Below are 26,283 nucleotides of genomic sequence, written 5' to 3' on the forward strand. Positions count from 1 at the left end.
TGCATGTGGAACACATTTGTCCAAACTTACACACAAACATGTGTATATACATGTATACTCAAATAAATGAAAAAAATATGAGGTTCAGTCACACTTGTCACATATTAAATATGTAGCCATCTGTATCTGCACATATATAAATATTAATATTTCAGATGATCCATTACCTTTAAGTTTTATTTCAATGGGAAATTTATGTTTGTAACTTTGTCATAGAGATATGACTCCAATAAATTTCTTCCCTACCTGCTGATTCAAGGCCTGTAAATTAGTGAAATACGTTCCTCTTCTAGGCGAAAGAAGGGCAAGTGAGGTAAAATGATGAAGAGGCCAAAAACATATTCATAGAGACAAGGTATTATTATGCCTTGATATTATTCATGTTAAAATCTTATAGCTAAATTCCCATCATTTTGTATTCATCTTTTAGTATGTAATTATTTTAAACATAGACAATTATTTTAATTATCTTTAATTAAAAGCACTTTCCCACATCAATGTATATTCTAACAAAAAGGAACTTTTGAGTTCTTTCCATTTTATAATACAGTCTCTAGTTCTCCAAAGTAATTTTATATGTAGGCAGTAAGTCTCAGGGAGTTTCTTTAGATAAGCTATGAATTTAAAACTCACATTTTTATTTTATTGTGTTACAAAAATAAATGCTGAAGGACTTTCCTCTAAGTGTTTCTTGCCTTCATTAAGTACTTCTCTTTTATCTGATTATTCACATGCTGCTTTCAATGAATACTAACTACCCCTATTTGGAATTCTATTTCATAATGAGAAGGTGGACTCACCACATCCTAATTATCATTATTATTCCATTACCCAAGTAGTCCTAAGAGACCATAAGAATGTGTCCTGTTATTTTCAGTTATGGTCAATCATCACCACATGGAATTAATGCACTATTAAGTCAAAGTCATGAATATCCTGATTCAGACGCCTCATTTGAAAACCTGAAGTTAAAAAAGCATTTGGGGCAATTTCAGAATATACTTTTACTTCATTCCTTTAGAAGAAAGCCCATCAAAAGTTTACAAAATGATATGCATCTGCCTCCTGCTAAACTTCAGCTGCTCACCCCTTCTAGTCTCACTAATTTATTAGGCTAGGACTTATTCAGGGAGCTCTGAAAAGTACCTATTTCAAGCAAAATGAGGAAGAGTCCAATTACTTTCTTGGCTTCACTTCTCCACCATTATTACGTTCACCCCTCCATATAGTTGGTTATTTCTCCTCCTGTCACTATTTTAATCTCATCAAGGTCTCTGCTGGGGTTTGAATGTGAAATAGCCTTCATAGACTCATGTGTCTGATCACTTGGTCCCTAGCTGGTGGTGCTGTTTTAGAATAATGCTGGAACTTGGGGTGTCTTTGAGAGCAACAGAGCCATTCTTGGCTCTTGTTTAGACAGACATTCACCCAGGAGTTAGGGTGCCAGATGGTAATGCAACACCTCCCACTGAGTCAGTGGCCTCTACCTTTTTGTCTTAGGCATTTCAAAGAATGAAATCCACATATCACAGAGGGAGAAGTTCAGAAAGATTTTTATTACAGGGAGATGTCTCAGCAGTTAAAAGCACTTGTTTGCAAAGCCTAATGGCCTGGGTTCAATTTCCCAGTATCCATGTAAAGCCAGATGCACAAAGTGTCACATGCATCTATAGTTTGTATGCAGTAGCAAGAGGCCCTAGCATGCCCATTATTTTCCTCTCTCTCTCTGCTTGCAAATTAAAAAAAAAATCTTAAAAAAGAAAAGTTTGGGTGGAGAGATGGCTTACCAGTTAAGACACTTGCCTACCTAAGTCTAAGAACTCATGTGAGAATCTGCAGGTCCCATATAAGCCAGATGCACTGCGACGCAAACACGCGATGTCACACATGCACACCAGGGGGCGCAGTGTCTGAAGTTCGTTTGCAGCTGTTGAAGGCCCGGGTGCACCTATTCTGTCTCTGTCTCTCCCTCAAATAAATTTTAAAAATTTTATTATAGAACTTAAAATAAAAGCAGGGCTCCTGCAGTAAGGCAAGTGTCCTTGGGAATGGAAAAGTGGGAGAGACCTGAGTGGGGAAATCCACCGGGTGACTCTGATCAGGGTCTTTTATGGGAAGGGAAACTCCTTTAGGGAAGATAGAACAAGGTTCATCAGGTTTCTGGGAAGAAAGTCATCTTTTAGGGAAGAGGTAATCTTCTGACGTTTCTGGATTCCAGCAAGGTGGAGGCTTGAAAGGACTTCTTTAAAAGAGCTAAGGGGGGCTGGAGAGATGGCTTAGCGGTTAAGCGCTTGCCTGAGAAGCCTAAGGACACCGGTTCGAGGCTAGGTTCCCCAGGTCCCACGTTAGCCAGATGCACAAGGGGGCACACGCGTCTGGAGTTCGTTTGCAGAGGCTGGAAGCCCTGGCGCGCCCATTCTCTCTCTCTCCCTCTATCTGTCTTTCTCTCTGTGTCTGTTGCTCTCAAATAAATAAATAAAAAATTAAGAAAAAAAAAAAAAGAGCTAAGGGGAGCCAGGGGTGGTGGTGCATGCCTTCAATCCCAGCACTTGCAGATCTGATCTGGTTGGTACCCGCTAGATAGCCCAGGGTGGCCTTGCATTTAAACTCACGGCAATCCTCCTGACTGCTGGACTTTAGGAATGCACCACCACGCCAGGCTTGTGTTATTTTCCTCCAAAGAATTGCTGAAATAGCATTGCTTCATTCCTCAGGAGTCACTGAATGCCGGCAGCGCTGAGTGGGTCTAGGAGATTAAGCTGTCACAGGAAAAACTGAGTGGCAGGCCTCATGGTCTCGCTCAGGAGATGAGGAGATGAGTAGCATAGAACTCTAAGCAGGTTTAAGATGTGGATGTCGGGCTGGAGAGATGGCTTAGTGGTTAAGGAGCTTGCCTATGAAACCTAAGGACCCAGGTTCAATTCCCCAGGACCCACGTTAAGTCAGATGTACAAGGTGGCACGTGCGTCTGGAGTTCATTTGCAGTGGCTGGAGGCCCTGATGCAGCCATTCTCTTTCTCTGCCCATTTATTTCTCTCTCTCTCTCTCTCTTCCCCCTTCTCACAAATAAACACACACAAAAAAGTGTTTTTTTTTTTTTTTAAAGACATAGAGTCAGGTGAGGTGGCGCATGCCTTTAAACCCAGCACTTGGGAGGCAGAGATAGGAGGATTGCCTTAAGTTCGAGGCCACCCTGAGACTCCATAATGAATTCCAGGTTAGCCTGGACAAGAGTAAGACTCTACCACAAAAAAAAAAACCCCAAAACCAAACAAAAAAGCATGTGGATGGCCCAGGTACATGTGGAAATGGGGTGGAAACAGAGGGATGAGTTGAATATATGCACGGCAAAATGTTACAACTCACATTCAGGCTGAACCACATGCAGCAAAAACAAACCTCTTCCCCAAACAGGCTGTACCCTAATTCACTCCAGGCACCACCGTTATCAGTCATTTCCCTTCTTTCAGCACGTCTTTTATTTTCCAACAAGCCAGAGGCTTTTGAAAAAATGAAATGTCTGCTTGCACATTCAGATAAACCCCTCTGCCCATTCATGTTTGTTTATTTCTTGACTGAAAGGATTTTGCAACCCTACCTGTTCCAGCTGGAGAAATGAGCGATTAGAAGGCCGTCGGGAGACGGCAGGAGTGGAAAGTCTGGGTCCTGCTGAGGCCTTAACATCCTGGTAGAGGAGACGTTTGCTTGGGAGACTTCCAGCATGGATGCCAGGCTGGCTACCCAGTGATGTTGGCAAAACTGCAAATATTACATTCTTCACTCACTGCTCATTCACTGGCCAAACAACGAGTATTACACCATTTGCTTTGCTGCCTGTGAGTCTTATTTACAGTTTAGATTTTTGGAGTATTCGTGGCTCCTGGGTTACACTGATAATATGAATGGATTTATATAAATTTCTTCCTTCCTTCCTTTCTTTCTTTCTTTCTTTCTTTCTTTCTTTCTTTCTTTCTTTCTTTCTTTCTTTCTTTCTTTCTTTCTTTCTTTCTTTCTTTCTTTTTTTCCACAAGGTTGGGTTTCACTCTCACCGAGGCTGATCTGGAACTCACTCTGTAGTCCCAGGCTGGCCTCGAAGTCACAGCGATCCTCCTACGTCTGCCTCCTGAGTACTGGGTTTATAGATGTGTACCACCACGTGCTCCAAGAGAGTATTTTATTTTATTTTACTTATTTATTTATTTATTTTTTTGAGGTAGGGTTTCACGTTAGCCCAGACAGACCTGGACTTCACTATGTAGTCTCAAGGTGGCCTCGAACTCACAGCGATCCTCCTCCCTCTGCTTCCCCATTTGCTGGGATTAAAGGCGTAAGCCACCACACTCGGCCCTACTGTATTTTTTTTTTTTTTTTTTTTTGGTCTTTCGAGGTAGGGTCTCACTCTGGCTCAGGCTGACCTGGAATTCACTATGTAGTCTCAGGATGGCCTTGAACTCTCGGTGATCCTCCTACCTCTGCCTCCCGAGTGCTGGGATTAAAGGCGTGCGCCACCACGCCCGGCTTGTATTTTAGCAACAATTCTCAGGAGAATTGCAGGTAGCAACAGATCATAAATTACTTGATGACTTAATTATAACAAAACATTAACCAGCATTTTAAACAATGTTAGCAGAAACTTCTTCCTCTTGAATTTTCCAAGGTTTTTATTTTTTTATTTTTCCTAGCCTTGCTTCCATGTTTAAAACATAAATAGTTGTCTCTCAGTAGCCTTGAGGGATTGGTCCCAGGAGGCTTCCTCAGACATCAAAATCTGCAAATACTGAAGTACCTTATAAAAAATGGTATAGTGTTTGAACATATGCCATAAACATCCTCCCATCTACTCTAAATCATCTGTATCCCACGTAACATAGCACAATGTAAATATGTTGTATGTAGTTGCTACATTGTATTGTTTGGGGAACAATGTGGAGAAAAGTGCGTTCATGCTCAGGACAGAAGTTACCATCATAGGCTTAACTACATTTTGACCCCAGTGAGTTGAGTCCAAGGGTTTGAAAGCCATGGGTCAGCGCTGGGTTGATGGGCACTCAGTGCCGCCGCATGCCAGAGTACCCTGGAGTTCTTTTGAAATATATAAATGCGGGTCGGAGAGATGGCTTAGCGGTTAGGGCGCTTGCCTGCAAAGCCAAAGGATCATGGTTTGATCCTCCAGGACCTACATAAGCCAGATGCGCAAGGGGGCACATGTGTCTGGAGTTTGTTTGCAGTAGCTGGAGGTGTTGGTACAACCATTCTCTCTCTTTTCCTCTTTCTCTCTCTCAAATAAATAAATAAATAACATTTTTTTTTTCCCCAAAGAGCAGAGACATACAGATCACCAAGGTGCTCCAATAACCAAAATGATCTTATGAAGGCAGAAAAAAGTTGGAGGGCATGACACTTTTATTTAAAAACTTATTTTTATTTATTTATTTGACAGAGAAAGACGTAGGGAGAGAGAGGGAGAGAAAGGGAGTGCCAGGACCTCCAGCCACTGCAAATGAACTCCAGATGTGTGCGCCCCCTTGTGCATCTGGCTAATGTGGGTCCTGGAGAATTGAACCTGGGTCCTTTGGCTTTGCAGGCAAAAGCCTTAACTGCTAAGCCATCCCTCCAGCCCCATGGCACTTTTTAAACCCAAAACTTATACAGCAAAACAAAGTGTTGACCAATTGCTTTAAAACAGGGAGGGGGGCTGGAGAGATTGCTTAGCGGTTAAGTGCTTGCCTGTGAAGGCTAAGGACTCTGGCTCGAGGCTTGATTCCCCAGGACCCATGTTAGCCAGATGCACAAGGGGGCGCACGCGTCTGGAGTTCGTTTGCAGAGGCTGGAAGCCCTGGTGTGCCCATTCTTTCTCCTCTCACTGTTTCTCTGTCTCTCTCAAATAAATAAAATAAAAAAGTTTCTGAACCCAGAAGCATCACCTTTGCATACCTGGTAGATACATTTTCAGAAGTCAGGCACCTCTAGAAAGGAAGGAGGTGGCATGGGTATTGTTGCAGTCAGGTTCGTATTGCTGGCAGGGGAAAATGATGGCATGGACATAACCTCCTCACCAACATCAGGTGGACAACAGCAACACGAGAGTGTGCCAAACACTGGCAAGGGGACACTGGCTATCACACCCATAAGCCCGCCCCCAACAATACACCGCCTCCAGGGGGCATTAATTGCCAAATCTCCATCAGCTGAAAACCTAGCATTCAGGACGCCTAAAAGTTTATGGGGTACCTCTGAATCCAGCCACCACAGGGGTTGGAGAGGCAAGAGGTGTTGAGAGGCCTGCTCTTAAGGCTCCAATTAGGGCGTAGTGGGAAATCTTTGACAGGCAGAGGGTGAGGGGTACAGAGACAGGCTGGCGGCTGAAAGCAGATCAGTGTGGACATGGGACGGAAAAGCAGTGATCTAAGAGAGAGAAACAGAGTCCAAATAGGTCGGGCTCCTATCTGGGGTTCTCCCCTGGGCACATGATTAAAAGTGTGGTTGGTCTGTGAAGCACTGTTTAGAGGTGAGGCCTTGGAGGTGCCTGAGCATACGGGCTCTCATGCCTTCTAGTAGATTAACCCATTTAAGGACTCACACAGCTTAATGGGCTATTGGGAGGTGGAGGAAACTTTTAAGAGGTGAGAGATGTAGATGGAGGAAGGTGGTCATTGGGGACATGCTCTTGAAGGATGTATTTTGTCTGTGGCCCCTTCCTTTCTCTTTGCTTTCCGGATGCCATGAGCTTTTGTTCCACCACGAGTCCGCCTGCGTGACAGTCACCTCACCACAGTCCACGGTGATGGCGCTGAGTGACTACAGACTAAAAACCTCTGAAACCATGAGCCAAGATTTACCTTTCCTCCTTTTATGCTGTTTTTTAAATTAAAAAAAAAAAATTTTTTTTTCAAGGTGGAGTCTCACTGTGGTCCAGACTGACCAGGAATTAACTATGTAGTCTCAGGGTGGCCTTGAACTCATGGCGATCCTCCTACCTCTGCCTCCCGAGTGCTGGGATTAAAGGTGTGCGCCACCACGCCTGGCCTTAACTTTTTAAAAATTTTATTTATTATTATTATTTTTATTTGAGAGAGAGAGAGAGAGAATTGGCACGCTAGGGCCTCAGCCACTGCAATTGAACTCCAGATGCTTGTGGGCATGTGCGACCTTGCGCTTCCCTCACCTTTTGTCGAGTCTGGCTTATGTGGTGTATTAGTCAGGGTTCTCTAGAGGAACAGAATTACTAGAATGAATTATTTTATAAAGGGGATTTATTGGATTAGCTTACAGTAGTCCAATAGCAGTTGCAGGCCTGAGAATCACCGAACCTGGTAGCTGCTCAGTCCACGTGGCCAGATGCCTCAGCAGTCCCGACCCGGCACTGCAGATGGTGCCGGAAAGCCTGGAGGCTTCCTGAGGAGCCGGAAAGCCTGGAGGCTTCCTGAGGAGCCGCTGGGTTTCGATCCGCGTGTGTCTTCAGTTGATGTTGGTCTTTAGTCCGCACTGGCCTTCAATCCACGCTAGAAGGTAGGGAGCACCTCCGGCAGCCAAGTGGAAGGAAGGAAGGAAAAGGGAACTCTTCTACCCAGAGCTTCCTTGTATCAAGTCCCTCTCTGAGCGGGACCGCCCACTCTGGGGGAAGGGCTCACCCTGGGAGAAAAACCTCCTCCTTTAGTTGATCCTTCCTAGAAGCAGCCTGTGGATTACTAAACAGATCAAGTTGACCATACCGTAACTATCACATGTGGGATCTGGAAAGTTGAACATGTGTCCTCGGGCTTTGCAGGCAAGCGCTTTAACTGCTAAGCTGTCTCTCCAGCCCTTTTGTTGTTACCCCCTCCCCCCTCAGGTATTTTGGCACAGATGGAAAACTGACTAATGCACCAAGGTTGCATCACAGCTCGCCACAGTGAGGACGGCGATCAGGGAGAGCCCTGCAGCTTGATGAGGAGGTCCTCAGTGAAAAAGTAGTCTGTTAAATATGACTTTAGTGGTACAGAAAACAACAACAACAAAACACTTTTTTTTTTTTTTGAGGTAGGGTTTCACTCTAGCCCAGGCTGACCTGGAATTCACTATGGAGTCTCAGGGTGGCCTGGAACTCATGGCGATCCTCCTACCTCTGCCTCCCGACTGCTGGGATTAAAGGCGTGTGCAACCATATCTGGCCGAAAGTAACTTTAAAATTAAAAATCAGTTCATTCTGCACAAAGCCAACATGCTAGTTTTATCTTGCTTTGGATGTTGGAATGTTTTATTTTTTTTAAATTTGTATTTATTTATTTTTTAGAGAGAGAGAAAGAAAGAAAGAAAGAAAGAGGCAGATAGCGAGAGAGAATGGGCACACTAGGGACTCCAGATGCATGCACCACCTTGTGCATCTGGCTTACGTGGGTCCTGGGGAATTGAACCTGGGTCCTTTGGCCTTGCAGGCAAGTGCCTTAACCACTAAGCCATCTCTCCAGCCCACTTTGGTTTTTGACGATAAACAAATATGTCCCCCCCCCCACATATCTTCAAGAGTCATCAAGGAAACCCACGTTCACAGACTTGCAAGGTGGAATGGGCACACAGCACCCACGTCAGAATTAAATGATCCCTTGCAGGACAGTACATGGTCTCCAGTAGGAGCTCAGTGAGTATGTTCAAATGTTTGTGCAGAGAGAGCTTTTATTGGGGGGGGGGCACAAACATCTATTTACCCCTGATAGGACACTAACAGAACATAGAAGACTCTCCTCAAGTCTAGCTCTGGTGAACTAATGAGTTAATCAGGGTTACTACAGGAACACGGGTAATTTCCATTCAGCTACACCACCCAAGAAAATGTGTCTTTCTCCCAACAACTCAGGCAACCATTAACCACTTATATATCTTTGGGGAGAAATGAAGCCTTATGCACTGTCACAGGAACAGCCAGTGAATGGCCTCAGGAACCCTTGGCTTCATGCATCTCATCAGTCCTCCCTCTCCCCGCTCCCTGAGGGAGTATTAATGGGCTCAGTCTTACGCTGGTCTCAGCATGGGCGATCACAGCCGCTGAGCAAATGCCGCGTCATGTTCCAGCATGCTTCTTTCATGCCCATTCAAAAGAAGTAAGGCTGGTCTGAAGAGATGGCTCAGCGGTTAAGGCGCTTGCCTGCGAAGTCTAAGGACCTATGTTTGACTCTCCAGATGCCACGTGAGCCAGATATACAAAGGTGAGGCAAACACAAGGTCGCACATGCCCACTAGGTGGCGCAAGCGTCTGGAGTTCAATTTAGGTGGCTGAGGCCCTGAAATTCTCTCTTAAAAAAAAAGGTTGGGGAAAAAAAAAAAAAAAGGTTGGGGGGCTGATCTGGCTGGGGCAAGTTGGGGAGTTGGGGCAATGCACAGACCGAGGGCTCTCAAGACCTTGACTTTATTTAGTGGATCTGAGCATTAATGGCCCACACAGTCAATCAGCCATGAGAAAGGCTCAGTTTTTCTCTGCAGGTCTTTCAGCAGGATGGTGACTCTAGAGAGGGGTCTGATCCAGGAAAGGGGCGGGGGGCGATTTCTGAAGGCCAGCTCCCTAACAAGTTTGCCAAGAGCTACAGTATAGAAAATCCACCTTGAAAGGACTTGAGGACTCTGGACCACTGCCTACAGTACTATTCAAATAGGCAGAGTGAGCCTGAGTGAGCCTGTTCTGATGCTCATGGAGAAATACTGAGGGCAGAGAGGGGGGATCACAGTGGTACTGGGGCTCTGGTTATTTTTTTAAATTTTTTTAAATTTATTTGAGAGCGACAGACACAGAGAGAAAGACAGATAGAGGGAGAGAGAGAGAATGGGCGCGCCAGGGCTTCCAGCCTCTGCAAACGAACTCCAGACGCGTGCGCCCCCTTGTGCATCTGGCTAACGTGGGACCTGGGGAACCGAGCCTCGAACCGGGGTCCTTAGGCTTCACAGGCAAGCGCTTAACTGCTAAGCCATCTCTGCAGCCCTGGGTTATTAAGCCGGGTACTGGGCTGAGTGCCAGTGACAAAGGGATGCAGAATGCAGAAGGATTAGTGGAACAGGTAAGTCAAGGGCAGGTACCATCCATCTGAGGAAAAGGTGGTGTGAGGGTTGGAGGTTCCTGTGTCCTGGGTGGGATGCTGGATCACAGGTCTAATTGCCCAGAGAACAAATCCTTCCTTCCAGCCAGAGGGCACAGCAAGCAGCCATCCCCAAAGCCTCCTGTCCAGTCTCCATGAGCTCCTGTGAGCTGAGGCTGACCAGTGAAGAGCGTTTAGCAGGACAGGAAGGAGAAATATGCAAATGAGATAAAAAAAAAACCCATCCAACCAGGAGGTTCTAGATGCTAGTGCTCAGTTATGCTGAGTTAGCACCAGTCCTGAACGCCTCAGTCTAGTCTTTTCCCAACAGGGTATTATTATATGTGTGTGTGTGTGTGTGTGTGTGTGTGTGTGTGTGTGTGGTTAGTTTCTCTGCTTTGCTCTCAGCTATTGACAGGGACCAACCAGCACCCCACCCTCTGCCCACCTGCCATGAAGGGCTTTCAGGAGTTGCTTGGTGCCCAAGTGGCACTGGCATGCAACTCCGCCTCCGAGAGGACTCGGAGGGTAGAGAACGCGTGCCCGCCTCAACACGATCCTAGCAGCCCAGGCTCTGTGGAAAAACAGTCACGCCACCGAGCAAATGGTTTCATTTTTATTTCAAAATTGTACAAAAGGCCATAAGTGGCATATAAAAAACTTTTGTCTTCAGAACACGTGTAAATTCAGAAAGAACAAGAAGACGGGTTATCATTCACAGTGTCATGGAAAGGTTTCTCTCTGAGGCAGAATTACAACTCCTCTTTCCTTTTTCCCAGTCTCTCGAGGTCTCCTTCCCGGAGGGTTCGGATGAAGTTGGTAAATCCCACCTCCTGCAGCGAAGGGGTTGGGGAGCGAGAAGAGACTTAAACCCCTGAGCAGATGCACCCCCCTCACCCCCCATCAGCTCATGGGCAGACCCTGCTGCCTCTGGCATATCTCCTCCAGACTCTCTCCCAGCAGCAAGAAGACCCAGGAGGCCCAGGGCCTGTATTTCTTATCATCAGGGTGGAGGGTGTGGGCTCACTGGTGAGGTTCCTGGCAGCCTCCTTGCCCTGCCCCCCATGATTTGCTGGCCCACTCTGGCCAGGAGTCCCCTGCAACTCACCGTGCGATCGCTGTCATACTTTTCTATAAGCTTCCCGTAGTGGTAATAGTGGAAAGTGGGGTAGGCCTTCACAGCCTCCTGCTGACACAGGTCCTGGTTTGTGTCCTTGACGCAATCTACGGCAGCACAGGCAATCTGGGGGTGGTGGGGGGAAGGTGGGGAGAGGTTAGGGGTGGGTGCTGTGGGGGGGGAGGCCTCTCCGGGTTTGTACATCTGCAGAAGCAGTGCCGGACTGCAGCCAGGACAAGAGCTGTGACGTCAAGTTAGTTCCTTAACAAATCTTGCCTGGCACATTAAAGACTTAAGGAGCCGGGGCGCGGTGGCGCACGCCTTCAATCCCAGCCCTCGGGAGGCAGAGGTAGGAGGATCGCCGTGAGTTCGAAGCCACCCTCAGACTACAGAGTGAATTCCAGGTCAGCCTGGGCTAGAGCGAGGCCCTACCACGAAAAACAACAACAATGAAACCAACCAACCACGTGAAGAAAGACTTAAGGAAAACGACCTAACTTCTTGGTTGCCTCAGTTTCCCCTCCTCGGTTACAAAATGAGATTAGTGACACCAGAGGCATCAGAAGATGGAGTAAGAGAACTGAAATGAGGCAACTGGCCTCTAACCATCACTCCTACTAATGCCACAGTGATGCCTGTCTCTGCTAGGAGCTCTGTGCAGGGCAGGCGTGGGTAAGGAGACGATCTTAGTGTGGAGTGGTGTGCACTACCATAAGTGGCCCAGGCCGTCTGTGGGGCAAAGGCACTCTGCACCATTGCCATTTGAACCAGGTCCTAAAGGATGGCCGAGGGGCAGGGGAGCAATAATTCCAGAAACAAGAAAGGCATTTAGCCTCACTAAGGCAGTCAGGGGCTCTGGTCCAAGACGTTCTCAAATTACATGTGCCTGGGTAGCTTTTCCTTACTGTTCTTTCAAAACAAAAGAGTATAAAATCGGGCTGGAGAGATGGCCTAATGGTTAACGCACTTGCCTGCAAAGCCAAAGGACCCAGGTTCGATTCCCCAGGACCCATGTAAGCCAGATGCACAGGGTGGCGCATGCATCTGGGGTTCAAATGCAGTGGCCAAAGGCCCTGGTGTGCCCATTCTCTCCCTCTCTCTTTCTCTCTCTCTCTTCCTGCCTCTTTCTCTTTCAAATAAGTAATAAGACATACAAAAAATTAAAAATAAAAGAGTATAAAATCAAAAGCGGGGCTTGTTTTTCCTGCCGCAGGTTACACACTGGAGAGGAAGGAGCCGGGTGGTGGCATTACGTGACCCGGAGCTACAGAGATGGCTTGGCAGTTACGTGCCCTCCTTGTGCAAGCATGAGGGCCTGATACCACCGGAGTCGGGCTCTTCAGATCCCACACAAATGGCTGGGCATGACCACGGGCACCTGGAATGGCAGTCCCCCCCCCCCCCGGAGGAGCAGATCGTTTGACAAATGCAACACTCTCAGGGACGTTGGATGGGCACACTTGGCTCAGACGGAAGCCTTCCCATCACTTACTGAGTGCCCAGGGAAGTGACCAATGGCAAGAATGCGCAGGGGACACAGCCGTCCCCCCTCCCCAGCCGTCAGAGACTCCCCCTTGGCCTCCCTCACTTCAGGATCCCTTTAATGTGTCTCCAAGCACAGCCTCGCATGTAGCAAGACTGTTTGGAGCGAAGTTTGCAAACTTGCTGCAGACAACCGTAGCTGGCTCTCAGGCCTGTTCTATTTGGGCCCACACAGAATTTTAAAAAGAAAATAAATTTGAATTAGCTGCCAACAGAGAACAGAGCCAGAAGATTTAATATAAAAATCTGGCTTCAAGCCGCTCTGGAAACGTCAGAAGATTGGATAGCATTTGCCCCGCAATCCTACTGGCTGGACTGGAGTGGCAGCTGTCTCCTTCAGACAGGCTAAAATGCCCCTCCGTGAATGCCCATGTGGAGCCCAAGTCAACTCAGGCCAGAGGCTGGCCCTGGCAGGCTCTTGGGAGCCCCAGCTCACCCTCTAAATCGGGTTCTGAATTATTTAGACACATGCAGCCGGTGTTTGTGCGCTCACCCGCACACGTGCAAGCCTGCCTTCCTTAGGAAAGGCATGTCTTGATTTTTGCCTCCGTGCCGCGGGCAGCAGAGGCCCTGCTGTAGCCAGCCCTGGGCCCGAGGCCGCGGCTCCGGTGAGAGGGTTTGCTGAACCCTGCTCTGGGCTGCTGCTCAGCCTGCGCCGGCTTTGAATTACGAGTGCAATCTGTACACATGCCCTGGAGCTACAGGAGATGTAGCATATAGTTTTAGAAATCTACTAAATTAAAAATGTGCACTCTGGAACCCCTCACACTAACGGGCAGCGCCAACACAGAATGCAACTTCGAGTTGTTCCGGGTGCCCATGCTGTTCCTATGGAAGATAAGGGAGCCCCCCCCCCCCACAGACTTGGCTCTGAGCAAGCCATTTCTCCTGCCTCACCTGCCACCAGACCCACCTGAGGCCCTTGTTGTGGGTCCCCTGCTGCACAGCACACACCTATAGTTTCTGGTTGCTCTCTGGTAGTTGGCACAACTTCCTGGGCACCGTGGTACTGTTCTAAAAAGCCCTAAAATTGAGCCTTGAACCAGTGTCCTTAAGCTTCACAGGCAAGTACTTAACTGTTAAGCCATCTCTCCAGCCCGTCTTCCCAGCTTTAAATGAGCAAATGGGGGATTGAACCTATGCTAGCAAGCTTTGCAAGCAAGTGACTGTAACTGCTGAGCCCCAGTCACCTGTTTTCTGATCCTACCTCTCAAATTAATTGCCTGCCCACAAGCTCAGGTGCAGGGCCTGCTTTGGGGAAACCAAAACTCTGGCAATGCTAGTGTTCAGAACCTGACTCAACTCCTTTCCAGCCAAGGAATCTGGGGCTTCTCATTGAACCTCTGAGCCTTGGTATATGAGGAACACAATACTATCAAGTCCATCAAGCCACTCTGAGAACCACATGACTTAAAAATATTTTTGATGGAAGATGAGTTCTCTGTCACTCTGTATGTCACTGTTCCTTCACGGTCAACATTCATAGGGGTCTAAAACATCAAGACTTCAGGCAATTAAGAATAAATGAGGGCTGGACAGATGGTTTAACGGTTAAGGTGCTTGCCTGCAAAGCCAAAGGACCCAGGCTCAATTCCCCAGGACCCACATAAACAAGATAGACGAGGTGGCACGTGTGTCTGGAGGCCCTGGTGTGCCCATTCTCTCTATCTGCACGCCCCCCCCAATAAAATAAAAGCTTAAAAAAAAAGAATGAGGGCTAGAAGGATGGCTTAGCGGTTAAGGCATTTGCCTTCAAAGCCAAAGGACCCCGGTTCAACTCCCCAGGACCCACGTAAGTCAGATGCACAAGGAAGCGCACACATCTGGAGGTCGTTTGCACTGGCTGGAGACCCTGGCATGCCCATTCTCTCTCTCCCTCTCCCTCTCAAATAAATAAATAAAAATTTTTAAAAAATTAAAAAAAAGAATGAGGTCCCTGCCACAAGGGAGTTTTCACTTCTGAAGGGCAGAGGGTGAACCTTGCCAAAAGGACTTAATCCCCCTGGTTAGATTATAGTGGTGGGGGGAAGGAGGGTTGTAGGGAGCTAATGCAGACGCCATTGCAAGATGGCGCTGGCTTCCTGCCAGTCTTGAGGTAAATATTTCCTTATTTAGGCAGCGCCTTGGCGCCAACCTCGCTTGAGGTTGCGCATGCGCTTGACGCACCTTGTCCCGAGCCTATCCCGTGGCTCCTGTGGGCGGGTGAGCCTATGGCAGCCAATCAGCAGGCGCCCCGTAGTATTCTGCCCTATAAAAGCAGCTACACTCCTGCGCCCCTGGCCATCAGCTTTCCTGTTAACCAAGAGGCTCTCCAATAAAGTGTGATCAAGAAGGATCTTCGTCTGGTGGTCATTCTTCTCCTGCAGGACAGGGGGCTCGCCCCAGAGGGTCAGTAGAGAGGCACTGCGCTGTCTCATGGCTTCTCCCCCACAGGTATTTCATACTTCTGCTGGTTCTACCCCAGCCTCAGGCTGCGGGACTCCTTAAAGTGCAAAATGAGCCCCTCCTAGCTCATCTAGCAGTCCCCTGTCCTCTGCTCTGGTCCATGTGCCTTCCACCATGGGCCCTGGTCCTCTGGGACCTTCGATGATAACACCATCCATCCCAACACTAACAGCCTGCAAGCTTTTCTCACCAGCATGCCAACTGATAAAGTCCCCAGCTAAGCTCCCTGGGGGGGGGGGCGCTTAGGCTCCCCAGCTAAAATATGAGCCGCCACACGCAGCTTTATTGATTCAGTAAAATAAATCTCTGCAGGAGCTAATATTGACTTTGGCTATGAAAATGGAAGTGAGAAACCAACTGCATATTGATTGGGGAAGGAACTGAGACTGGTTTCTAGGCAGGAAAAAAAAAATAATAATCCAATTCTAGCTAAGAGGTGGAAGCCAGGCGAGTCAGGAAGAATGAAGAGTCAGGAACTCCCCCCCCCCCCCAGTTCTGGCTGCTAAAAAGCCCCACGGAACATCCCTGGGATACATTCCCTCTCTGGACTTTGGTTCCTCATGAGTCAAAGGAGACAGACGATGGGCCAGTGGTCCCCAAATACCAACTGATTGCCAGGATAAGAGCCAGTTCTCAAAAAATCACTAACTTCTGGGGCTAGAGAGATGGCTCAGTGGATAGAGTGTTTGCTATGCAAGTAGGAGGATCCGAGTTTGGATCCCCAGCACCTCCACGTCAGAAAGCCAGACACTGCAGTGGTGTCTATAATCCAGGTACATTTGAGAAGGTGAGAAGGGAAGTAGAGAAGAGAATCTAGCGGAAGCTGGATAGCCAGCTAGCCTGGCAAATACCATTAAAAAAAACAAACAAAACAAAACAAAACAAAAACCCTCAAGAACTAAAAAACAAACAAACAAAAAAAAAAAACCAGGGCTGGAGAGATGGCTTAGCAGTTAAGGCATATGCCTGCAAAGCCTAAAGACCCAGGTTTGATTTTTCCAGCTCCCTCGTAAGCCAGATGCACATGGTGGCACATGCGTCTGGAGTTCGTTTGCAGTGGCTGGAGGCCTTGGCGCGCCCATCCTCACTCTCTCTGTCTCAAATAAATAAATAACTAAAATAGATTCATAAAATGCTTAAAAACACAAAGCAAAACAGTGAGTAATGAGAGAGATCCTGCCTCAAACAAACAAGGAGGAAGGTGAGAAACAGCATCCGAAAGTTATCCTTTGACTCTACGGGTACACTGTGGCATGCATATGTCCACCCTTGTGCACATGAACTTGTACACGCACACACATCATTCCTATTGGTCCATCAGTCCACAACTTCCAGAAGCATGCCTCGGAGTCTTCAAACAGAGTTGCAGGATGGCACTCTGGAACCCTGAACCATGCCTGGGGCACGGAACAGACACTAGTCACCTTGACCTCCAGGCCACATGCTACCCCTGAGAACTGCTGTCACTGCTGCCACTGGGTGCCCTAGGAGCTTCAGGCAAGCCAGAACCCCTTGACATGAGTTCTGAACATGAGTGATGGGGATCCCTGGCCTGCAATAGGGGAGGTGAGAAAGGAGGACAGGGCTGGAGAGATGGTTTAGCACTTAAGCGCTTGCCTATGAAGCCCTAAGGACCCTGGTTCGAGGATCGATTCCCCAGGATCCACGTTAGCCAGATGCACAAGGGGGCGCACGCGTCTGGAGTTCGTTTGCAGTGGCTGGAGGCCCTGGCGCGCCCATTCTTTCTCTCTCTCTCTGTCTCTCTCTCTGTCACTCTCACTGTAAGCCTGACAAGCCTGGTCTCGGATGGCCTCAGCAGTGGTCTAGCGGATAGAAAGGTGCCACAGGGGCTGGAGAGAAGGCTTAGCGGTTAAGGCGCCTGCCTGAGAAGCCTAAGGACCCATGTTCCACTCTCCATATCCCACGTAAGCCAGACGCACAGAGGTGAGGCGAGCGCAAGGTCGCACATGCCCACTAGGTGGCGCAAGCATCTGGAATTTGATGGCACTAGCATGCCGATTTTCTCTCTCTCTCTAAAAAAAAAAAAAAAAAAGAAAAAGAAAACAAAGAAAGGTGCCATGGTCATGGGGCACCCACCAAGGCTCTCCTTGGCCACCCTGGTATCTCAGCTGACCCTGCTTCTTGGCACCATGCTCACCAATGCCTCAGGATCCCTCTGTGGGAGTCTGCAGAGCCCACGGAGACCTGAGGAGCCTTGAACCACCCATCTCAGGCATTCTCTTATCCACCGATGCGGAGTGACAGCTCTTTCAGTGCCGGGGTAGGCGGCTGGGATGTCGTGGACATCCTTGGAGCTATGCACCCGTCCCAGATGGCACACAGGATGGTAAAGGAGACGGGACACAGGGAACGCCCCTCTTGCCACTTCCATGTTAACGCAGGGTAAGTAGCGGACGGAGGTGAATAACTGTTTCTAGTCCTTGTCAGCAATAATGGGGGTCAGTGGGACTCTGCAAATCCAAGGAAGGGTTCCTAGGATCTGGATCTAAGCGGGAATCGGGTCCCTCCTCCTTATTTATACGCCTGTTCTCAGTCTGTCTCCCCCACCCCCAGCTTCCTATCCCCAAATGTCTCTGCCCTGAGGGTCCAGAAAGGCATACCAGCACCCCATATCCGGGCATCTACAGAGCTGCCTTCTCTCTGCTCTCAAACTCTGCTCCCCAAGGCCAGACAATGCTCTATGTCCGTTCACATATGCTGCCTCCCCCCCCCCCCCCCGCCCCAGGCTCCACCTGCCCTGTCCTGTGGTCTGTCCACTGTCGGGGACTCTGCTGAGCTCGCAGCTGGCATGGCCTGAAGATTCCACCTGGGAAAATCAAGAGCCATTGCAACAGTGCCTGGGACTCGTGAGCGCGAGCCCCCTCCATGACCCTCTGGGCCCGGCGGCCTGGTGGGTGACAGGTTCAAGTCCAAGGCTGGAACAGTCTTCACGGTCATCTCCCGCCAGCCTCCGACTGGGAAGATGAGGTAGGAACTAGAGGATTGGTTACAGCGCTTGTCTAGTATGGGCTCCAGCCCCAGTTCTGACTACAAAAAAAGCACCTGACAACCACGGACTGCTGGGTGGGATTTCCCTCAATTCCGGGGGGGGGGGCTACCCTGCCCCCAAAGACCACACACTGCCCTGCTGGGGTAGCCACCTGGGGGACCTGTGCCTGCTGTCCGCTCGCTCCCTAATCCAACCTGTAGCTCCAGGTTGTTAATTTTATTCTTTTTTTTTTTTTTAATTTTTTGATTTTTTTGGTTTTTCAAGGTAGGGTCTCACTCTGGCTCAGGCTGACCTGGAATTCACTATGTAGTCTCAGGGTGGCCTCGAACTCTCGGAGATCCTCCTACCTCTGCCTCCCGAGTGCTGGGATTAAAGGCGTGCGCCACCACGCCCGGCTGTTAATTTTATTCTTTACTTACTAGCGGCTGCAGGAGCCTTTTGCTTACGCAGGACGAGGATCCATCGCAGCCTCCCACACTTGACTTCTGTGGAATTTTATTTATTTACTTATTTTTAATTATGCAAGTATGGCCCTACTGTCAAAAGGTTGAAGCCCTGGAAAAATGGCCACCTGGGCCCTCTTAACACTCCTTCGTGTGAGCACTGAAACGCTCCAGCTTATCCCTTTATTTGATGTTGTAGCACAAATCCAGCCTGGGCTATCTTGCCTTGTGAAGAGAAGGGATGGGGCTGGAGAGATGGCTTAGCAGTTAAGCGCTTGCCTACGAAGCCTAAGGACCCCAGTTCAAGGCTCGGTTCCCCAGGACCCATGTTAGCCAGATGCACAAGGGGGCGCACGCGTCTGGAGTTCGTTTGCAGAGGCTGGAAGCCCTGGCGCACCCATTCTCTGTGTCTCTCTATCTGCCTCTTTCTCTCTCTGTCTGTTACTTGCAAATAAATAAATAAAAATAAACAAAAAATTTAAAAAGAAAAGAGAGAGAGAGAGAAGGGATGTCATGGTTTCTAAGGATGCTGCTGCCCACACGCCCTGGCTGGACTGCATCCAGGGCTGGGGATCTGAATGACAGAAGGAAGGTCTAAGGTATGTCAAAGGCAAAGGTGAAATGAGAGAGGATGGGGGTACGGGGGTGGGGAGGGGGGGACCTTACCTTCCGGTCATCTTTGAAGGTTTCGGCGGTGGTAGTAAAGTGCGGGATGACCTTCTTACAGTGTGGACACCCTGCGTACGAGAGGACAGAGTGTCACGCATTCCTGGACACTGCGGAGGCAAGGCCGCTTTCTGGGAACTTCTGGAGAGTCATTCCCAGATACTCAGTCCTTGTACACACCCCACTCTCAACATCTGAGTGTCAGCCTCGCTACCTGAGCCCTTCCCCATGCCTGGTCGACAGGCATGGGGGCTGCCACAAGTATTGAGGCGTTTGTGCCCCGGAATTTCCCGTCTACCACCTGGCCTAAGTAAGAGGTAGGGTTCTGGTGTGGTGTTCTGTGAACTGGGTCTTGGACTTGGAAAGGAATACACACATAGTCAGGACTGCCCCAAGCCTGACCCCTTTCTCCTTTTTCTGGTGGTTTTTCAAGGTGGGGGTCTCGCTCTAGCTCAGGCTGACCTGGAACTCACTATGTAGTCTCAGCGTAGCCTCAAACTCACAGCCATCCTCCTACCTCTGCTTCCCAAGTGCTGGGATTAAAGGCACACACCACCATGACCAATTTTATTTACGAGAGCGAGAGCAAGCGAGAGAGAGAGAAGGAGAGAGAATGGATGTGCCAGGGCCTTCAGCCACTGTTAGCAAACTCCAGACTCATGTGCCACCTTGTGCATCTGGCCTATGTGGGTCCTGGGGAATCGAACCTGGGTCCTTTGGCTTCGCAGGCAAATGCCTTAACCGCTAAGCCGCCTCTCCAACCCCTGACACAATCTTCTCTTACTCCATGGATGACATCATGTCATCCCTCCACTGTATGACTAAGGAAGTGGCACTGGGAAAGGTGGAACTGGGCACAGCCACTTTCCTCATACCTCTTAGACTCATGTCTGCTTCTGTCTCCTTCCGTGTTCACAACCTGCACTCCTTTGCTCTACAATCTCAACCATAAAGCCAGGGACAAGGAAGAGCCATGTCACATTAGGAGGGAGATGACAGCTACACAGCAGTCCCCAAGGCCCTTGACATGTCCCGTCCCAAGGAAAAGCCAACGGAGTGGATGGAGGCCCATGCCATTCCACTGAGGGGAACTGTCTCTTAGTCTGTGCATTGCTCTGAGCCTCTCTGGCTGGGGTGCACGGAGGAGACCTGTTTGTGGGTCACTTTCTCCTCTGGTCACTGTGAGCCCAGGAAGCCTCAGGCCACTCTGGTCTTTCTCTCAGTGAGAACAGGTCAAAACCGAAACCCATGTCTACTCTCTCAACCATGCCCCAGGTTCTAGTTAACGGACCTGCTACACACACACACACACACGCACACACACGCACATATGCACACCAGCTTTGGCCCTGAATGCTCATCAACTCTGATCAAAACACAGGTGGGAAAGGCCACACGCCTGTGGGGAGACCTGGATCCAGCCACAACCTCCAGACAAATGGCCTGTGTGTCCCACTCAGGAGGCAGACGGAGCTGACTCGGCAGGGAACAGAGATGGTTTTGCTAGTCTGCCTTCTCCTTTCCAGAATGAGATAATGAATGGCATTTCAAAGGGTGTCATGAAGCCAAATTAAGGCTCAGCTACAAAGTTGATCTGAATATAGTGCTTGAGCTGATTCCTGAGTTTGGCGGCACCACCCATATGGCCAGGCTGGTGGAGCAGCCAGCCCCCCAACAAAAATAAATGTGTCAGTGGTGGGAAGGGGTGTATAGGGATTTCCCAACATCTGACAGAGAAAGAGCAGAGAGAGAGCGCCCTGGGCTGGTTATGGGTTATTTCAAAACCAAATGAGACAAACTGCCCACATGTCACATACTAGATGGATGACTTTTCAATTGCCCGGGATGGCAATTACAAGTAACAGCACTAATTTGACCCAACAGACAGACAAAAAGCTTAAAACTCACGAAAATGTCATAGTATAGAGGGAGTAATGTTATATAACTTCAAAACATTTAAAGAGCACAGTCTATTGGTAGCCTAATCCTGTGGGTGGCTACAGCCCCTGTGAAGGAACAGTCCCATGAATAGCACATATGTGGCTGGCTGAATATAGCTTACCCTTGCACTCATGATCTCATTTTACTGTTAATTCTCCCTCTTAAAACTCTTTGTTTATTGCAAAGCCTAAGGACCCAGGTTCTAGTCTTCAGTAATTCCCTAGTACCCACGTAAGCCAGATGCACAAGGTGGCACATGTGTCTGGAGTTTGTTTGCAGTGGCTGAAGGCCCTGGAACACTTGTTCTCTCTATCTGCCTCTTCCTCTCTCTCAAATAAAATATTAACTATTTTTTTTAATAGGCTGGAGAGATAGCTCTGCAGTTAAAGCACTTGCCTGCCAAACCTAAGGACACAGGTTTGGTTCCTCAGAACCCACATAAAGCCAGATGCACAGGTGGCACATATATCTGGAGTTTATTTTTAAGGGTTAGAGGCTCTAGTACATGCCCATTCTTTCTCTTTTTTTCTTTCCCTCCTTCCTTCTCCTTCCTCTTTCTTCTTGCAAATAGATACAAATTTTGTAGGGCTGGAGAGATGGCTTAGTGGTTAAGGCACTTGCCTGCAAAGCCAAAGCACCTGAGTCCGATTTCCCAGTACCCATGTAAGCCAGATGCACAAGGTGGTGCATCAGCTGGAGTCCATTTCCAGTGGCTAGAGGTCCTGGTGTGCCCATTCTCTCCCTCTGTATCTGCTTCTCTCTCTCTCAAATAAATAAATTAAATTAAAAAAAAAAAACTCTTTGCTTATTGAAAGCATAAAGGGAGCTGTCAGCCTAGTGAAAATTCCTGCACCACCGATTGAAAACGTCGAGGCCCCAGATGAATGGCCTCTTGCATCTGATTTTTCTCATTATCCAAAAGAAAACAGCAAGCAGGTGAGTAACTGGAGAAATGGCTGTCTTAAAAAGTGCATGGAGGGCCGGGCGTGGTGGCGCACGCCTTTAATCCCAGTACTCGGGAGGCAGAGGTAGGAGGGTTGCCATGAGTTCGAGGCCACCCTGAGACTCCATAGTGAATTCCAGGTCAGCCTGGGCTAGAGTGAGACCCTACCTCAAAAAAACAAAAACAAAACAAAAAAAGTGCATGGAGGGGGTTGGAGAGATGGCTCAGCGGCTAAGGTGCTTGCCTGCGAAGCCTAAGGACCCATGTTTGACTCTCCAGATCCCACGTTAGCCAGATGCACAAAGGTGAGGCATGCACAAGGTCACACATCCCAGTAGGTGGCGCAAGCATCTGGAATTCAATGGCAGTGGCTGAGGCCCTGGCATACCAATTCTCTCTCTTGCTCTGTCAAAAAAAGAAAAACAGCCGGTCGTGGTGATGCTCGCCTTTAATCCCAGCACTTGGGAGGCAGAGGTAGGTGGATTGTCGTGAGTTTGAGGCCACCTTGAAACTACATAGTGAGTTCCAGGTCAGCCTGGACTAGAGTGAAACCCTACCTCGAAAAACAAAACAAAAAAAAGAAAAAGAAAAGAAAAATAGGGCTGGAGAGATGGCTTAGTGGTTAAGGCACTTGCCTGCAAGGCCAAAGGATGCTGGTTCGAGTCCCCAGAACCCACATAAGCCAGATGCACAAGGAGGTGCACGCATCTGGAGTTCGTTTGTAGTGGCTGGAGGGCCTGGCACGCCCATTCTCTCTCTCTGTGCCTCTTTCTTGCTCTCAAATAAATAAATAAAAAGAAAAACAAAAATATTTTTCATTGTAGTTTTAAAATTTTTTTCTTTTTTCACAATTTTTATTAACATTTTCCATGATTATAAAAAATATCCCATGGTAATACCCCCCCCTCACTTTTCCCTTTGAAATTCCTTTCTCCATCATATCCCTTCCCCATCTCAATCATTGTAGTTATATATATACAATACCAACCTATTAAGTACCTTCCTCCCTTCCTGTCCCAGGAAGGACAGTCCCCATGACTGGACTATGCAGGGCACAGTGTGACATGGCAGGGGGAAAGAGCAGTGAGTGTGGAGGCCAAGGGCTGAAGTGGTAGGACCAGAAAGCGGCCAGTAATGGGGACGTAGGAGGAGCAAGGATGCAGGGCGGGCGCAGGGAGGCAATCTTTATATTATCACTTTTTTAATGAGGGAGCGAGCAAGAGAGAGAATCGGAACACCAGAGCCTCTAGCCGTTACAATCAAACTCCAGGTGCGTGCGTCACCTTGTGCATCTGGCTTATGTGGGCTCTGTGGAGTTGAACCTGAGTCCTTAGGCTTTGCAGGCAAGTGCCTGAATGGCTAAGCCATCTCTCCGACCCTCGCTTTGTACTTTTTATCGAAGCTGGACTTTTCCGCGGTGTTCAGTTTTTCTATATACACGTGGAAGGACGTAGCATGTGCAAGAATTATGTTTATGATATATTTGGGAAACAATGAAAGAGATTTATTTGTCCTTGGTTTGCCCCTTCTCCCATAAAGATGTATCTCCCTAGGGGTAACAGAGCAAGATTTGGGGCAGAGAAGTTCAGTGAGAGATGTGCAAACTCTAAGGACAAAGCCCTTTGCCACAAGCTGAGCCACTCCGTGACACAACCATGGACAGATCCTATTAGATTTGCATCACAGCGGAGTATGCGTGGCCAAGGCCGGGCAGGGACATGACCCCTTCCTGATGACTACAGGCAGGTCAGTCCTAACAGGCCAATCAGGAAGGAGTTCTTACCTCAGTTTCCCCTGAGGATTTAGGAATCCCTCTGATATAGGCACTAGTGAGGACTCTTTATCAGAGGGCCCACTGGGGGGAAAAAAAAAAAAAAGGCAACAGGCCTTGGCTCTGACATAACCGCCTAGGACAGAGAAAGGGGGCGTTTTGGGGGTGGACCTTTTGTCTAGACTCCGGTCCATCTGGAAGCTGGGCATAGCTTCCTGCTTCTCTCACCAGGTGCCTGATCACTAAGAACAAGCACTGTTACTGGATCGTGCCTGTGGCAGAGACAAAGAGCTGACCAGGCTATAGAAAGTGACCGTCACTAGCTTGCTACAAGGCCCTGAGCAAGACACCGTGTCCCCTGCATCTCAGCCCTCCAGTGCCTTTTGGCTCAAAGGAAGTGACCTTAAAAAAATATATATATATTTTTGTTCATTTTTATTTATTTAAGAGTGACAGAGAGAGAATGGGCGCGCCAGGGCCTCCAGCCACTGCAAACGAACTCCAGACGCGTGCGCCCCCCCCTTGTGCATCTGGCTAACGTGGGACCTGGGGAACCGAGCCTCGAACCGGGGTCCTTAGGCTTCACAGGCAAGCGCTTAACCGCTAAGCCATCTCTCCAGCCCGGAAGATGACTTTTTAAAACTCGTTCGGGCCTCTAGGCGTGCGCTAAGGTCGGGTAAGGACAGCAAGGAGCTATGGAAAAGGAACTTGGAGAATAAACACCGGCTAAGGCGGAGGGGTCAGGGTGTGAGGTCATGGCCAACGGAGGCCTCCCAGAAAGTGACCGGGACAAGGAGAAGCGACACTGTGAATGATCAGGAGTTAACAGGAGGGCTGGCTCCACGCGAGCGGGTTTAATGACTACACCGAGCGCCTGGCTTCTCTGTAGACAGCGATTTTTATTAGCCTCACTCCATTAAGCTGAGCCATGACCTGGGGGACAGAGCGAGAAGGGCAGGGGAAGAGTGGGAAATGCTAGGAACCTTTCCCTCTAAGTGTCAATTAACAACTTCCAAATGGGACTACACAAAAACCTGAGGTCACGGACACCGGTGTTAGCAGGCACATCACTTCCTCGGCTTATGCTTTGATTAAAATGAGACTCATTAAAAAAAAAAAAATAGGGCTGGAGAGATGGCTTAGCAGTTAAGCGTTTGCCTGTGAAGCCTAAGGACCCTGGTTCGAGGCTCGGTTCCCCAGGACCCACGTTAGCCAGACGCACAAGGGGGCGCACGCGTCTGGAGTTCGTTTGCAGTGGCTGGAGGCCCTGGTGCACCCATTCTCTCTCTCTCTCTCTGCCTCTTTCTCTCTGTCTGTCACTCTTAAATAAATAAACATGATTTAAAAAAATAATAATAAAAAAAATAAAATGAGACTCATGCAGAGCTAGGGGATGAATGTGCCCATCCTACGCTACGGTGGCAAATCCAGATTGACCTGAGGGAGGTCAGGGGGAATGGGCATTAAGGTTCTGCGGGGTCAGTGCCCAGAGGAGGAAGTGGAAAATGGTGGCAGGAAATGAAGCCCAGGGATGTGGGGAGACCGAGGAGACCAGTTCCCACCACCACAGGCAGGGGCTGAGGCCGTAGGTACGACAGGAGAAAAACGTCTCTAAATGATGGGCAAAAACCTGATGGACGGACAGAAAAGGGGCCCTGGATCTTTCAGACTCTCTCCGGTGGGATGAGATCAGCACCCCGTTACTAGTAAAGATGATTCCAGAGCTGATTAAGGGCTCCCTTGGCACCTGAGAATGGTGTGTGTGTGTGTGAGAGAGAGAGAGAGAGAAAGAGAGAGAGAGAGCTTGGTGGAGGAAGCCCCTCTTACCCATCTCCCCTCATGGGCACAAGCTACTTACAAGGGGCATAGAACATGACCAAAGTGTGTTTCTTCTTCTTCAGGGTGTCCCGGAAATTGTCTCCAGCCAGATGCAACACACTTGTCGGCTGTTCTTCCCACGTGGGCTCTGGGGGTGGAGGTGCTTCGGGGCTATGGAGATGACGGTGTGTGTGGGGGGGACAGGCATGAGGCATTGCAGACAGGCAGGCAGCCCCCCCCATTCCCCCCCGACCTCCCCTGCAGCCCCAAGAATGAAGAAATCGCTTAGTACTTCTATGTAGACTGGACGCAGTCACAAACAAGGCTTCCTCTGGACATGGCATGGGGCAGGTCTCTTACACGTCCACCTCCATGCCCTCCAGAAATGACAGAGGAAGAACAGAGGCTCCTGCGTTCACAGTTCATGTCCAGGACTCCACAGCTCTGTCCACATGTCTAACCTCAAAGGACCTGGCCTGACCTCCCCTGGCCTCAGCACCTCTCTCCCCGAGGAAGGCTGGGGTAGGTGGCCTGGGTCAGATGC

The 26,283-nt window shown here is 48.9% G+C and overlaps 1 protein-coding gene across 1 annotated transcript in view; it reads right to left on the minus strand.

Annotated features, from left to right (window-relative positions):
- Window positions 1–10,639: 10,639 nt before the first annotated feature.
- The window catches only part of Pdia5 (protein disulfide isomerase family A member 5), a 130,461-nt gene continuing 114,817 nt past the window's right edge, over window positions 10,640–26,283 (minus strand). Inside the window, exons 14-17 of the mRNA XM_045147458.1 lie at window positions 25,780–25,910; window positions 19,267–19,337; window positions 11,152–11,286; window positions 10,640–10,876 (exon numbers count right to left, since the gene is read on the minus strand). Coding sequence (XP_045003393.1) covers window positions 10,796–10,876; window positions 11,152–11,286; window positions 19,267–19,337; window positions 25,780–25,910 — 418 coding nt within the window. The 3' untranslated portion in view covers window positions 10,640–10,795. The remainder of the gene's footprint in view (window positions 10,877–11,151; window positions 11,287–19,266; window positions 19,338–25,779; window positions 25,911–26,283) is intronic.

The sequence above is a fragment of the Jaculus jaculus genome, chromosome 4, assembly GCF_020740685.1.
Source record: "Jaculus jaculus isolate mJacJac1 chromosome 4, mJacJac1.mat.Y.cur, whole genome shotgun sequence".
Classification (NCBI taxonomy): domain Eukaryota; kingdom Metazoa; phylum Chordata; class Mammalia; order Rodentia; family Dipodidae; genus Jaculus; species Jaculus jaculus.